At 38.2% G+C, this 16,081-nt stretch overlaps 1 protein-coding gene across 1 annotated transcript; it reads left to right on the top strand.

Moving 5' to 3' along the window:
* Positions 1 to 4,774: 4,774 nt before the first annotated feature.
* On the top strand, positions 4,775 to 15,289 carry tnnt3b (troponin T type 3b (skeletal, fast)). The gene is made up of 9 exons (XM_081359435.1): positions 4,775 to 4,877; positions 9,762 to 9,780; positions 9,925 to 9,970; positions 10,069 to 10,185; positions 10,786 to 10,977; positions 11,081 to 11,193; positions 11,308 to 11,398; positions 13,029 to 13,069; positions 14,949 to 15,289. Exons 1-9 carry the CDS (start codon positions 4,790 to 4,792, stop codon positions 14,983 to 14,985), a joined length of 744 nt encoding a protein of 247 aa, XP_081215561.1. The 5' UTR covers positions 4,775 to 4,789; the 3' UTR covers positions 14,986 to 15,289.
* Positions 15,290 to 16,081: the final 792 nt, after the last annotated feature.

The raw sequence follows: 16,081 nt of genomic DNA, 5'->3' as shown, positions 1-16,081 counted from the left end.
AAAACTCATCGCCCTGAATTCAATCTGCGCTCTGACAGCCAGTGAGATGTAACCAGCAGGGGCTTTCCACCTCACCTGAAACATATGCAGGCCCAGTGCATGTGTTAGGTTATCAAAAGTCTTTCTCATTTGCTATCTCTGCATGCATTTATGATATTGAAGGCATGAAGTTGCTGTGTTACATGTATGCAGAGGTAATATTTTTAATAGTCTGCTGATACATTTTGGTTGTGGCATGGGTGCAGATTCACATTAAAAATCGGCATGTAACAGTTTCAATAGTCTCTTGCGACATATATCTGGCTCTGTGGGTAGCAGGGTAGCATGTCACAGCAAGAAGGTCCCTGGTTCAAGTCATGGGCGGCTGAACCAGGAGTCCTTTCTGTGTGGAGTTTGCATGTTCTCCCCATGTCTGCGTGGGTTTCCTCCGGGTGCACCGGTTTCCCCCACTATTCAAAAACATGCAGTATAGGTGAATTGGAGATGCTTAGGTGTGACAAATGTTAATTGTCCTTAGGTGTGAATGTGTGAGTGTGTGAGCCATGTAATGGGGAGGTTTGTGAAAAGACCTGGCAACCTACCCCTGAAAAATCATTGCCAAGAAAATTCATGAAAGTCTCTCACGTATAGCGAGAGATGGCCAAAGAATCTCCAAGAGAGTCGGATACGACTGAAATGGTTAATGAGAGAGAGAGAGAGAAAGAGAGAGAGATCTGCTTAAAACGTCTTTTCGAACATGAAAAAAATGTAGGACGGAACTTGATTTTGTTCACTGGGAATTGATTGGTTTGTTGGATCGTTGTGATTTGCTATTGCTGTGATCCTGTGACAGGCTGTCTCGCCCTCACACCAGTGAACGCGTTATCAGAGAAGAGATGTCTCAGTTACACTTTATTTCGATAGTCCACTTTAGACATTCTACTAACTATAAGTAACTTTGCAACTACATGTCAACTAACTCTCAATAGAGTATTAGTAGACTTTCGTAGACTGTGAGTAGACTGTTAGGTTATGGTTAGGTGTTAGGGTTCGGGTTAGGAGAATAAGTTGACTTGTAATTGCTAAGTTACTTATAGTCAGTAGAATATCTGTTGGGGGACCATCAAAATAAAGTGTTAGCAGATATCAAGCATGCAGCCGACTAATAATCTAATGAGAGTAAGTTGACATGTAGTTGCAAAGTTACTTAAAGTTAGTAAAATGTCTAAAGTGGACTATCGAAATAAAGTGTTACCTATGTCTCTGCAAGTGGGGGAGTGGAAGTATTTTGATTAAAGATTTTCAAGGCACATGAATAAAAAAATAATGATGTGCACAGGTAAATCATTTATAATAAATGCAGCAATATTACATAAGAAATAAAAAGGTCACCTTTTGATTTCACTGTGACTTTTACACACATTTAAATTTAAACTATAAAAAACGAGCTGTACAAGAACTTTTTTTTAATTCTTAAAAGAATTTTCAATGTATTGTTTGGACATTTTATTCAGTGTACAAATTGTAGTGGACAAATACTTGTAAATATACATTTTATTTCGAAACAAGAACAGTTAACATTGTGGTTATTAGTTGAAGTAGGCCTATTAGTTGTTAGTTGAACAGCTGAAGTATTAGTTCAATAATTGATGAGTATTTTTGAGATTTTTTATATTATTTTAAATTTTTTGAGTATTCCTTATTAAAAAGAAAATGTACTTATTAATATGCTTCAAGATTTAATCAGCATTAAAACTTAATAACTTGCTTTCAAAGTTCACTGATTGGTGTGCACAATGTAGTTATTCACTTCAGGCAGTTTGTTTTACTGTATTACAATTTATGCTTGCTTTTGTCAAACTCGCCCCAACAACATTTTCAGTTTCCAGTTTGTGACGTCTAGCGCATGATCTGCTCCCACAAAGCATCCACAAAGACATTTTGTATCCCTCTGTTAATCACAGCCAGATTTCTAAAAGAGCCTTACCATACTCTCCCTCTTAACTTGGGCTTATTTTTGCTTGCCTTGTGCTACGACAGATATAGCGATTGGGTGCCTCAGCTTTCCAAATCTGATCGTCCTTTCATCCAGCACATTCTGTGGGTCTCCTTATGGTCCAGATCCCCCCCCCCCCCCCTCACACACACACACACACACACACACTTCAGCTCCTCAGCCAATGAGACTCCTTAGAAGATCAAGTATCAGTATAAGTCAAGGACTTAAGAAGTTTCAAGGTTTGCAGAACCTTACAGCCCGTCTTCGCCATCAAGACACTCTCTTCTTTCGCCTTTTCTGAGGTAAGAGCTTTAAAGATTTGGTATCTTCAAAAATTCAAAGACATGTCTGGGCCAAGTCTGAGTGGAAAGTTCTCTCCGTCTGTCCACAGCTAATGGTGCTTTTTTCTTTTAAAATCGTCATTCTGTTTTTTTTCTCCCTCACACATGTTATAGTAAATTGTTGTAAATGATGTACTTTGACTATGCTGAATGGAATATGCTGCTAACAGATTTTACTTCAGTTGATGGCTTAAATGAATAGACCTTGATGATTTTAGGGTGCGTGTGGGCACCTCTGTTGATGGGATGGTTCTGTCTCAGTGTGCCACTCTGTAGATAACAGACTAATGGCTATTATCAACCAGCACAATGCAATTTAGGATTTACACATCGTTGGCTTCCTCTTTGTCCTATCCTGTAGATCACCACTATGACAATAGAGGCTTAACAGCTGTCAACAGATAATAGCACAAACAGGGTGGAAGTATTAGAACAATGCACTAATTATGTCTCAAACACTAACTAGATGGTTGACATTTTGAGGCTAATACAATGCATATTATAATAGTATACTATATTAATTACGTTGTGATACTGCATTCACTCTTTGTTTCTTGTCAAAATAGAAACATAAATAATCCAGCATTCTTTCCTTTAATGGCTCATAATATTTTAAGCACACAGTTATGCCCACATAAGGCAGGGCTGACAGGACCAGAGACTCGCTGTCAAAAAGAGAGAGAGCTGATGCTGGGAAACATGATCATGTGTTAATCTCCAAATGCTTCTGCAGCTGTGCTGGAGATATGAGTCACAGCACACACACACACACACAGAGAGAGAGAGAGAGAGAGAGAGAGAGAGAGATGCAAGCTGTAATATAATCACGTCATGCTTAAGAACAGTTTTATACAGGCTAAATGCCAATTCACACTGCACCAACAGGTGTCGACCAACGCTGACAATCACCAGATTACAGTACAGAGAGAGAGAGAGCGATTTTGAAGGATAGCGAGGATATCTGGTAGATGCTTCCATAGGCGTAATGTTTTTTTATACTGTGCAAACTGTATATTCTATCCCCTTACACTAACCCTACCCCTAAACCTACACATCACACAAAAATAAATTAAAAACACAGTTTAGTACAGGAAGTTTCCTCATTAACCATGTTTACTTTGTAATACCCATGTCATTATACACATTTGTTTTATCATAAATCATATATTCAAAAACACACACACATGGTCAGGACTTTTCATTTTTCTTTAACTGTTTTTATACTGAGCTAATATGAATGAAATTTGATGCTTTTAGACATTACACCTCAACTTAACCATTACATTTTTAGAATGAAGATATTATTTAGTGGGTTTATTTCATTTACAGAGTTTGATATTCTGTTGAATATGTGATCTAAGCTCTAATTCTGCCCGATTCAACATGCCCTGCTTTGATCATTTATAATTTCTTTGAGGGACTGAAGTCAGACAGACAGTGAACGTTAAGCATATTCAGACATACAAATGTTTTTTATAGTTGACTCTGAAAAGATCTCATGAAATTTTACAAGCTTCCTAAAATATTTAGCATGTTGGGGTGCCTTCACATCTGTCAAGTCTGCGATTAACTCACAGTGGTACAAACCATCTCCCTGTCTGCTTCATATAGGTCTAAAGCTCCCTGTCATCATGTCCGACACAGAAGACGTGTGAGTATTCTGACATTAAATATTAAACTCTTATTATTATTCATGTTCTATGGTCAAGACAAAATAACAATAACTCTTCTTTCTCTCTCTTCTTTCAGTGGGGGTAAGTTCTACATTTAAATTATTATTGCAGTTGTTGTAGAAATGCCCTAGACAGGATGTCTATCAGTATATGTACATTATATTCTGTATATATGTACACATTTTTCCAGTTAATATCTATTTCCGTTTTTGTTCGTATTATATATATTTTGTTTTTTCAGTCAGCATCAATGTTTTCTTGGTATGTCAGCAATTACTCTGTGTATAGAGAGCCTTGATGAGATATCTGTGCAGGTTTGGCTTTGCTCTATCCAGCATTTAAATTTAATTCATAAAAAAAAAACACATATAAATACACAAATATACATTTACATCCAATGCAAGAGTTGTGCCCTGAATTTGCTTGTAATCAGTGATATTGTGCCACCTGCTGTCTGGAAGCTGTTTCATGAATCTCATGCCAGCATACTGCCTTCTGCCACTCCTACAGAGAGCTTTTTTAGAAACATCTCTGGAGGCTGACATGCCAAACACAAGCAGTGGCTGAATGCAGTATTAATGATGCTTATGTTCCTGGTGTTCTCTGAGGTAAATGCTCATGTCAGGCTAGGTCAGAGATCAGACCAAAAAATAAATTCACTGGAATTGTTTTATTAAATTTACATTAATAATTGGCTGCTGTGGCTCTGTACTGAACTCCAACTGAGCACTAACTCCACAGAACACCATAAAAAAAGGCTCAGCATGTGTTTAATGTATGATGCAATTACAAATACAATGGTACCAAAAAAATACAAAAGATTTTTTAATTTGTGTATTCCTTTACTGCTTTCTTTTCTGCCATATGAAGAATTCGAAGAGGAAGGTAAAATAAGCAACAATAAACTACAACAAAACAAACCAAATGGATTTGAAAATTAACTAGTCTTTCAACATACTAATTCAACACCATTTCTCCTTATTTGTTTAAAACTGCCTGACACTGTCTGCAGTAAGCTAACTAAGTCAACTGAAAATAAATTAACTGAAAGCAGAAAATGAAAATGATTTTGCTTAACTAATTTTTGCCTAATTCAATGATCTTTCAAATGTCAACCATTTCATGTAACTCATCATAAGGAAAACCAAAACAATAAGCATATTAATTATGTTTATGCTGGGGAACGTCTAGGTTACGACTGTAACCTCTGTTCCCTGAGAACAGGGAACGAGACACTGCATCGAATTGACATTCCCTTATTTCCCTAGCCACATTCCCTAGAAGAGACCCCTTCTAATTTGAAGCTGTGGTCCTAGGCCCTTGAGCAGGCCCAGGTAGGCCTTTTCATTAAACAAAGTTTATGGAGAGTTTCCTGTGAAGCGTATAGCTTGGGCTCAGGTCACAGCTCAGTGTGACCTGAGGGTGAGTGGTTCTGGCATTTCACTTGAATTTGCTGGTTCTGACAGTTGTCACTGCCACTGTCAGGCACTCCCCTTAGCATGGTGGCGTTGGTATACCGTTCCCCAAAGCATCAATCCACGCAGTGCGAGTTCCCTTTCTAAAGGGAACGTCTAGGTTACGACTGTAACCTCTGTTCCCTGAGAACAGGGAATGAGACACTGCGTCTTTTCGCCATGCCTCGGGGCCTGCCTACCAAACAGTCCCTTCAGACGATAAGGTGAATGTCATGTTTGCAAAGCTCCCCTTTTTATACTTACGGGTCGCACGGTGATGATGTCATGGGCTGTCGCCAGTCAATAGGATTGCTGTGATTTGATAGTGATTTCAGACACCTGTCATACAATACTGAGGCGTTCCCCAAAGCGTCAATCGAAGCAGTGCGAGTTCCCTTTCGAAAGGGAACTAATGGGAGCTAACCAGCATGTGCTGCCCCCCACAGCTTGAAGGGTGCCATGACCTTTGATGACCTTTTAGACAGAATCCATAAAACGGATTGGAATACTTCAGTGTGGAAACCTGAAGGTCTAAATTGTATGACTGTTGAAAAGGTCATTAAAATAATCTGTTGTTTTGATGCTTTGTCTTTGTTTTGAGGTGATAGTTTGTGAATTTTGTCCGTGCACAAGGTATGAAATTTATTCTAGTTTATTTTCCTATCCAACACAGTTGTAGTTAGAGTTGACTTTAGAATATTTTAATTAATGGCTTTGGCAAACAGGGAAAAACAAAGGCATTTCATGTGGGTATTTTATTTGGCATGTGGAACTCTGGTGTCTCAAGGTCTCATCATTCCATAACAGGTGCTCCCGCTATGTGGATCCTCTTAGCCACCAATCCCATTCCTATTTATATACATTTCACACATGATTGATTCTCTCTCTCTCTCTCTCTCTCTCTCTCTCTCTCTCTCTCTCTCTCTCTCTCTCTCTCTCTCTCTCTCTCTCTCTCTCTCTCTCTCTCTCTCTCTCTCTCTCTCTCTCTCTCTCTCTCTCTCTCTCTCTCTCTCTCTCTCTCTCTCTCTCTCTCTCTCTCTCTCTCTCTCTCTCTCTCTCTCTCTCTCACTCACACACTTTAACCAATACTTAATCTCCCATTTCTGAATGCTCCCTCCTCTGCAACGCATTAACTTTTGACAACCTTCCTTCCCCTGGTTGCTTGCTGCATCATGTATTATTAGCTGAAGAGGTAGTAGAGGTAGAGGTAGCTCCAGAGGCAGCTCCTGAACCGGAGCCTGAGCCTGAGCCTGAGCAAGAACCAGAGCCAGAGCCAGAGCCAGAACCAGAGCCAGAAAAAGAGCCAGAACCAGAGCCAGAACCAGAACCAGAGCCAGAGGTGCATGAGGAAGGTATGTGGCATGAATATTCATTCATCCTTCCCATTTTCTCCAAACAACTAAAATAGGCAGCGCAGCTCGCCTGCTACTTAAAAATCATTCACATTAATGTAGCAGTAGTTCCCCAGTACTTCCCCTCCAACCCTACAAAACTTTAACCACTACTGGCGGTACCTCCTCTTCGTTCAGGTCCACTATGGGACTGGTGTAGTAACACCAGATGTTGACAGAGCTTAGATTCATGCAATTTCAGTCCCTTATGGTGCATTTGAATTATGTTTCAGAATTGGACAATTTCTCAATTTATGAACAAGGAATATTTTCCAATTCTAATTCACTTGCAGACCGATGTGGAGTGAGCTGGAAAGATTAAGCTCTGACAGACATGGCACTCATCACATCTAAAATGCAGCTTTCTTTAGAGTGGATTTAAGAGGCCTTCAGTGTTGGAAAGCAAAAATGATTAGCAACACTTCTAAACTATATTTTTAGTTGGGTGTATCACAAAAAAAGACTTCATTGCTCTTTTTTTATGTCAAAAGTCAATAATCAAACACATAAATTGTCTTCCTAAATGGTCCTCTCTCTTATATGTCATGTTGGGAAGTCCCAGTCGTTCAAACTGCTCCTGTAAATTTACGATGTAAATATTCACCAGTTCAGTAAATGATTGACAATAAAAGATTTACTGATTCAATAAACGATTCAGTATTTAGCTGCACTAAATACTGCTGTTCATCACTGTTTTTTATTCAGTTCGGCTGTTTACTGTGTCACTGTTAATAAAAATAAAGTGATCATTTTATCTGTTTAAGTTAAATGGCCTCACACTAATTAGGATCCTTATTTATTAAATATATGTTAAATGTATTACATTTTTTTTATTTTTAATTATGTATTATTTATTAAATTAAGCAAATTATTATTTAAATGTATTAAAATGAAAAAAAATATAAATATAAATAAATAAATAAATATATACAGATATATAATATATATTAATATTAATTTATATATTAAAGATGGTATTGTCCCCCTGATGTCATGTAGTTCCTTTTAAGGTAGCCAGTAGCTTGAATGTATGAACTACTAAGCATTAGGAGTAGCTTGGTTCTAGCAGTTTCAAAGTAGCTTCCCCAACACTGGTGGCCTGAGCTGATAATAAATCACATTCCAGCTCCTGCTCTTGCCAATTACGCTGCAACCATGATGCTTATCAGATTGTGACTCAAAACTCATTGCACTCTTCTGCATTCAGAACTGTCTCTGAGTTGCCGCCAGCATAATGCTACTCTAGACTGCATCTTGAGGAAAAATCTATTCTATTGCATGTGTTTTAATAATTCTGCAACAAACGCAACTGTTTCAGTTGCTATGGTGTTTCATGATATTCACAGGATGCTGATATTAATGTTTAAATACCGATTACACAATTAAATTTTCAAAGGGACAAAAAGGGCCACTGTTAATAGTGACTTATTTTCTCTAATTTCACTGGCTTAACACGGGAAAGGCTCTCTTTGGCACACACTGAATTATATTGATTATTAAATATTACAGTATTTATACAGTCTTTAAGATTAATTATTGAATTAAAAAGCAAAATGCTGAAAGTGTCAAACCAGATCCTGTCCATTATTAAGATGCTTTTTGTCCACTTTGAAATTCCAAGCAATGTTTTATGATAATATGTATGCTAATATAAATTGATCATCAATATAAATGTTGTTATTTAGCTTATGTTATATAGCTTGCTCATATTGAGGTGTCCCACTGAAAGTGATAACCTAATTCATTCATTCTTTATTGTGATTTTTTATGTTTAATACATTTTTATGTTTAATTTCAATGTATCCTGATTCAAGCTGATACCTCAATTTGAGTGTCCGCTGAGCTGAACTCTGCCTCTGAGCACGCAGCCCTGCTTGGGGCAGCAAAAAGCACACAAAGCAACATTAATGTTCTCTATTTTACTCTTGCTTTCAACGCTTGATGCATGCAGAGGCCTATGAAGAGGAAGGTATGTTTGTCATTTTCTTGTATTTGTCATTTCTGGTTAAAAGAAGGCATGGGGGAGGGGGGTTAATGCCTGCAAGGTGCACAGTGAAATCAGGACCAAAACCATACAACATCATATTCAGTTTTTACAGAAAACTGGCCTGTAGTGTCGGTTGAAACTGACGCTGCCTTACAATTAGTCAATAACAAGGGTGAAAGAATATGAAATGCTGACATTGCTCTGTGCTTTGCTTCTTTTTGCATGAATGTGCCACAATACCAATGGAAGGAGGAGTACAAGATGGTAGTTTTTAATTCCCTTCTGGAAAATGTCTGGTCTGGGTTTAGCTTGATGCTTGTGTTTTTGGTGTGAGGGTCAAGCCAAATTGTTACGATGCATCGCAATGGCTTAAACATCTTATCTAGCCCACTTGCAGAGTTTAGTCAAAAGTCCATGATGACCATAGATATAATAAACCCAGATTTAGATGCTGTTAGTCAAAAGAGATGGGAAAATGAATGAAGGATAAAAAGCTGAATCTTTTCCACAAGGCTTTTTTTTTTTTTTTTTTTTTTTCTGGAAGAGTGAGAATGGTCCACTTGTCCGGAGTTCTGTCTGTTTATACTCATGTACTTATAAGCACCTCATGATCTGATTTCTTGTGCAGTGATTCTGCTAGATTTGTTTTGATCAACTATTTGTTTCACAACTTTCTAACTAACCCAGTTTATTAACATTACTGAAATTAATATATGTACTTAACTTTGTAAAGATACCTTTAAAAGCTACATACATCATTCTTAAAGCTCAGGGTAACAGAAACCAGCACAGAGTTTAAATTTAAGTTGAATTGAGTAACTCCATGTTCATGGATATGGCTAACAGAATTCCCACTGATTGTTGACTGAGCTTGTTTAAAACATCTCTAACCATGTTACATATCCCTTTCCCTTTTTTATTTTATTTTTCATAACAGATGAAAAGCCCAAGTTCAAGTAAGTAGTACTGTCCACTAAGCTGAGCAGCCAATTTCAATGCTGTGATGCAATACAACATGCTTTGAGTTTTCCTGAGGAGCTGATGAAGTTATGTGCTACCCAGAATGCCACTAAAACAAATTTTGCTTTCATTCCCTTCAGACCAAGTGCACCAAAGATCCCTGACGGGGATAAGGTGGACTTTGATGTAAGCAAGTAGTGCATGTCATTGTTGGTGACATTAGATTATGTATTAAACATTGCACAAATACATGTTTGAGGTCATTTTTCCGTGTGTGAAAACAGGATATCCAGAAGAAGCGTCAAAACAAGGATCTCGTTGAGCTGCAGGGCCTGATTGATGCCCACTTTGAGTGCAGGAAGAAAGAGGAGGAGGAGCTTATTGCTCTGAAAGATAGAATTGTGAGTGATCGCTGTCTATCAGCTCCCTGATTACATGACTCAACAATAAGTATGTGGATTTTAAATATTGATTTGAGTTCAAATTATTTTATAATCTTACCTGTTTATTATCTTAAAAAAGTCCGTTACAATCTACAACACAATCAGCCTATCAACAAGACTAAACACAAAATTAACACTGAAGTCCATTTTCACTACAATAGAAAAACGAGACGCATAAAGGTTGGTTTTATACAATAATAAAAGTTACAGTAGAAAATGACTAAACCTAAAACTGAAATATCCATAAAATAGTAATATTTTTAAAAATCCCCAAACCTAATAAAAATGACAAAAGCAGATAACAAAATGACTAACATTTAAGCTAAAGTTAAAATGAAACTAATATATAAAAGCTAATTAAAAATATTAATAAATATTATAATACCGGTGAGTATAAAATAATCCTAAAATAACACTGACCTGGATAAGCAGAATGATATACAGCGTTGCTTTGGACAATGGCAAATTTAAGGGAATGCTGTGATTGACCAGTCAGAATTGAGTAATCCTGTGTATCAGGATATTATAATGGACATATTGATATCTGTGTGTGTGTAGGAGAAACGTAGGGCTGAGAGGGCTGAACAGCAGAGGATCCGTGCTGAGAAGGACAAGGAGCGTCAGGCAAGACGTGAGGAAGAGAGGCTGAGGAAGGAGGAGGCGGATGCTAAGAAGAGGGCAGATGAAGATGCCAAGAAGAAGTCTGCCCTGTCCAACATGGGCTCCCAGTACAGCAGCTACCTGCAGAAGGTGCAGAGCTTTCTATCAGCCCCAACTCTGATTCTGTTCATCATCACTCTGAGTACAGTATATGATTGTGAAATGTGTTGTGTTTGTGTGCTGATAAAAACAGGCTGACTCGAAGAGGGGAGGTAAGAAGCAAACTGAAAGGGAGAAGAAGAAGAAGATTCTGGCAGACAGACGCAAACCTCTGAATATTGACCATCTCAATGAGGACAAGCTGAGGTCAGCACAAATACCTGACAACTCTAAGCCTATACAGGCAATGAGGCTTGTCCTGATGAAACATGGTTAGTATCTAAATTCTAAATGTGTTTTGGTGTATATGTGTGTTTACAGGGAGAAAGCCAAAGAGCTGTGGGACTGGTTGTACACCCTGGAAGCTGAGAAGTTTGAGCACCTCGAGAAACTCAAGAGGCAGAAGTATGAGGTGAGGGAGCATTCTAATGTCCATTTTCACAATACAATGTCTATAAACTTCATTTACTTGACATATTTTATTATGACCTACATTTGTTTTACTTGGGGAGATTCACTACTTTGTCAGCTGTATCCTGGACACACTTAAAAGCTTAAAGGGATAGTTGACCCAAAAATGAAAATCATTTACTGGTATCTGTGGTTCCATGATAACCCATTGACATCCATGGAACATTTGCATTGGACAAACGCTTCTTTGTATTAGAAAAAGGTTAAAAGTTAGTTTTAGTTTATTTAAATTGTTGTTTTAAGAACTGTTCACTGAAAGGTTCTTTGAGAATTGCAAAATGGCGAAAAACATCTTTTGGAACCGTTATTTTTATGAGTGAATGGGATACAAAAAGAGATGACCATTTCAGTCACCATTCATTCTCACTGTATGCAAAAAAAAAAGATGCAATGAAAGTCAATGGTGACTTACTCTCAGCCTCAGATGTCATGCCCATTGACCACGCACACCCCGTTTACGTCTGATGCAAATGGAAAACAAAACTGGAAACAACTTTCGAGAAGGCAAAAGTCTGATCTAATTGGCTGACTTCTACACGTTTTGTTTGAGGCATTAGTTGTCTCACATCTATAACAGAAGATCAGGTGAAGTATTTTACTAATAAGGGAATATGCGGATTATGCAGGTAAATATGAAAGTATTTGCTTTTATTGTAACATGACATTGATTGGTCACTTTACATGTCAATCAGACGTCCTCTTCCTGTCTTTGTGGGCGGTCCTTGGCCAATTGCAGTGGCTATAGAGCGCAGACCATATGTCGTTAAGCAAAGGTCTGGCTACTTGAGACTAATGGTGACTGAGATGCTTATCCTGCCCAACACAGAAGAAAGTCAATCTTACAGATTTGGAACAACATGACGATGAGTAAATGATGACTGAACTTTCATTTTTGGGTGAACTATCAATTTAGTCCTCAAATTTGGTTGTGTTACATTGCAATACAGACAGTCAGTCTGCACATTTGTGGTGGGGATTTTTAAGTGATTCCTTAAATAGGTCATATAGGATTTTGCCTGCAAAATTTTGTCAAGTAACTGTAATGTGACCGCACCTTTCATCAGAGGGCGAAAAAGTTCCCCTTTCAGATTTTGCTCATGTTGAAGTTGGTCATGCAACTGTTGATAACAGATAATGGACACGTGGACCTATTTGACCAGCACAAAATCTTGGAGAAATCCTGTTAGCAAAAAAAGTCCATTGTCTATTATCAATATGTCACTTTCAAATGAAGCAGCTGTCTGTTGGTCAGCACAGCGGATTCAAGTCACCAACTTGAACCCATTGCAGAACCTCATCTGTGTTGGGGAATACTTCTTCTTCACCTTTTGCTCGTGAAATGGTAAATGTGACTGCGCCATAAGTAACTATTTAGCAATATACTGTCTAAAATGTAAGTAACTTAATATTAACATTCAGTCATTCGCATAAATAGGTTAGCTTGACATTAAAAGAACATGAACATATCAGTCACAATGTGTGTGAGAGCAGGTCTGAGTGTGTCTGTGCTGGTGATTCAGAGTACGTGTGTGTGGTAGTTCAGGTCTCAGCTGTGTTCTGGTGTTCTGCAGGTTACAACCCAGCGTAAGAGAGTGGAGGAGCTCAGTAAATAGTGAGTAACTGGAAATATAGGAAGCTAAGCATCAGGCTTTGGTCAGCAACAGAGACGTGACAGCATGGTCTGCATGCATGAGACTCTCTGGTCTCCGTGGCTTCTGGGAAAAAGGTCGATTCAGACCACAGGTGAAAGGTCAAATCCTAAAAAGAGAGTCTATGGTTAGAGCCTTCACAACAAGTTGATCTCTTTACCACCAGCAGCTGAATCAAACCACCATGCCAACAACCTAGATACTGTCCAGTAGAGATGTGCTTCATGGTTAAATGAATATCGTATGTAGTGTCATTAAGCATCTGATCTTCCAAGATGTTTTCTCTCGCAGGTAAGTGTGTGTGATTGTTCAAGCTCAATACCGTCTTGCTGAGGAAGAGCACACATGCCTGTGACATGCCCACACAATGCTGCTTTATACCAGCTCTTGACTTCAGCAAGTCCTGAGCATCAAGCCAGAATGATTTGTGTGTGTTTGTCAGCACTCGATGGTAGAGGACAGCCGTCACAATCCAGGATCCTGTGGTTAAGGTATGATCTGGCAGGTTTAAAAACGCTCATGTGTTGTTTTCAGGTCATCTCTCTCAGAAACCGCATTGATGAATTGCAGAAGCAGTAAGTAGCTCCTTGCCACGGATGGACTGACTACTTTACTCTAATATTACTGATTGAATTCTCTAATCATTTTCACACCCCATGAAAACTCTCAAAGACACTGTCACACACAAGCTGCCAGTCATATTGGATAAAACGCATATGACTGTCAATGGCAGCAAGACTTTACAAAACATGTCCTAAAACTTGATATAGGGCTATAGGCTTGAAGCTGTGGTAGAGATGGTAAGTATTTGGGACATTTTTGTAGCATTGTGACAGACTTACTGAAGCTTGAAGCCTTTGAGAGTGAGTTTCTCTAGAGCTGAATGAGTTTTGTCTCCCCTAGTCAGACAGCAAACGCTCTCTGCAGTCTCCCCAAACAAGCTTCTCTGAGTACGTTTACATGCATTTGAGTTTCATTTCATTCAGAATAAAGCAATTATTCATCTTTTTTAAATGTCGAAATCATGCCAGTCCAGTTTTTGTACCCAGATAATGTAGATCGGCTTCTTCCAGTGAATTCACGAATCGAACAACAGTTGGCCTCGGCATTGCGCTCATGCTCCGATAGACAACTGTGACAAGTGACTTGCATTTATCATCTGATATCTCTATTATAGATGATAGTTCCATCCGTTTCAAATCGACACACCCCTCCCAACGTCATAAACTGGCCGTGTAGCTCGATTATAATTGTGCGTGTAAACGTACTTGATTTCTGAAAGGATTTACAGACAATGAAAAATAAAGCTCACTCTTTTATCTCTCAACATGCAACACATAGCATAGCCTAAGTGGCACTATGAAGCACTTGTCTATTCCAGATCTGGCTTATTTTTCATTGGTGCCATCAAATCTGAACTGTGATTAATGTGTTTGGTATACATAAGGTAATGAGTGATGTAAATATGATGTGTATCAGCTGCTGCGGTGATAAACATTTAAGACTAAGACAGGCCTGTTTAACAAACTGACAGAGCTCAGAGAAAGGGCGGTAAGTCCTGCATGGTGTGAGCAATATTTCAGTTCAATGTGCATGTCAAACTTTGTGTGGACACGAGAAGCAGAGAGGAACATCCTGCAGGACCTGACTGAGAACTGGACTGGAAAACAATAGGATTTAAAAGGGCTTTATGTTAGTAAAAACAGCAGAATCATCACTTATGCGATTGTACTTAAAATAAAAAATGGAGCCCTGTCCTGTATGGTTTTGTTCTCAGTCGTCTACCAGCAGGTCAGTAAAGATCAGCACCGCTAATTCGCTCTTTCTTTGTCTGATATTCAGCTCCAAGAAGGGTGCTGCTGCTCGCCGCAGAAAGTAAGCGTTCATGGAGAAATCTACACTTGTGGTCAAGACATGCCTGTTGCCTGCGTCTCCGATCTATGCCTTCATTCAGCAGGCATCTCTGATCCCACCTACCATTTGCATTTTACCAGAGGCCATCAAAGGCGGTCTACCACCACCTGCGTGACATTAACACTGTCCGGTCTTAGCAGTAGTTGTAGTAGGAACTTCTCCTCTTGCTATGTCTTTAGGTTCTCACCTTCCGTTTTTGTAAATAATGTTTGGCTCGCCAGCTTTATCTGTTGCATCTGGCAGTTCAATAAAATATTCTTCAAGACTGATATGCTAGAATTGATCGTGTTTCCTTTATACTGAGAAACTCTGATGCTGAAACATTCAATCAAACTGAATATGAACCTGCTAAGCCTTCTGACTTAGTTGACATGTTCATGATGAATCTGAGTTGACTACAAACCATTTCTATGGCAAACGAACAGACTGTTCTGTCTTCCCATGCATTTTCATATTTGCAGATTGATGGTCTAACCAATAAGAGTTCGGATGTCATTTCCCCCCAAAAGATGATTTAATGAGAAATCTTTAAAAAATAAAACAGGTCTCCATTTCCCCCAATTTTCTGATGACATTTGTACAAATATGAATCGCAGTATGAGATGAGAAGTAATAATTATTATCTATAAACAGACCTAAATATCCGGTTACACTTTTGAATAAGGTCTTTGTTAACATGAGTTAATGCACTAACTAACATGAACTAACAATGAGCAATATATTTGTTACAGTATTTATTAATCTTTGTTAATGTTAGTTAATAGAAATACAGTAGTTCATTGTTTGTTCATGTTAGTTCACAGTACATTAACTAATGTTAACAAATACTAATTGATTTTAATAATGTATTAGTAAGTGCAGAAATTAACATTAACTCAGATTAATAAATGCTGTAGAAGTATTGTTCATCCTTAGTTCATTAACTAAATTAGTTAACTAATGAAACCTTATTGTAAAGTGTTAACAAATATTTTAGTACACAGTTAAATGAGTTGTATATACACCATGCGTTATGCTGGAGCTTGGAAAATTATGTCATGACAGCAGTGAGTGGCTGATGC

This window comes from Scardinius erythrophthalmus (genome assembly GCF_964197995.2).
Source record: "Scardinius erythrophthalmus genome assembly, chromosome: 2".
NCBI lineage: Eukaryota > Metazoa > Chordata > Actinopteri > Cypriniformes > Leuciscidae > Scardinius > Scardinius erythrophthalmus.
Note: the sequence above shows the minus strand (reverse complement) of the source record. Positions and strands in the feature narration are given on the sequence as shown.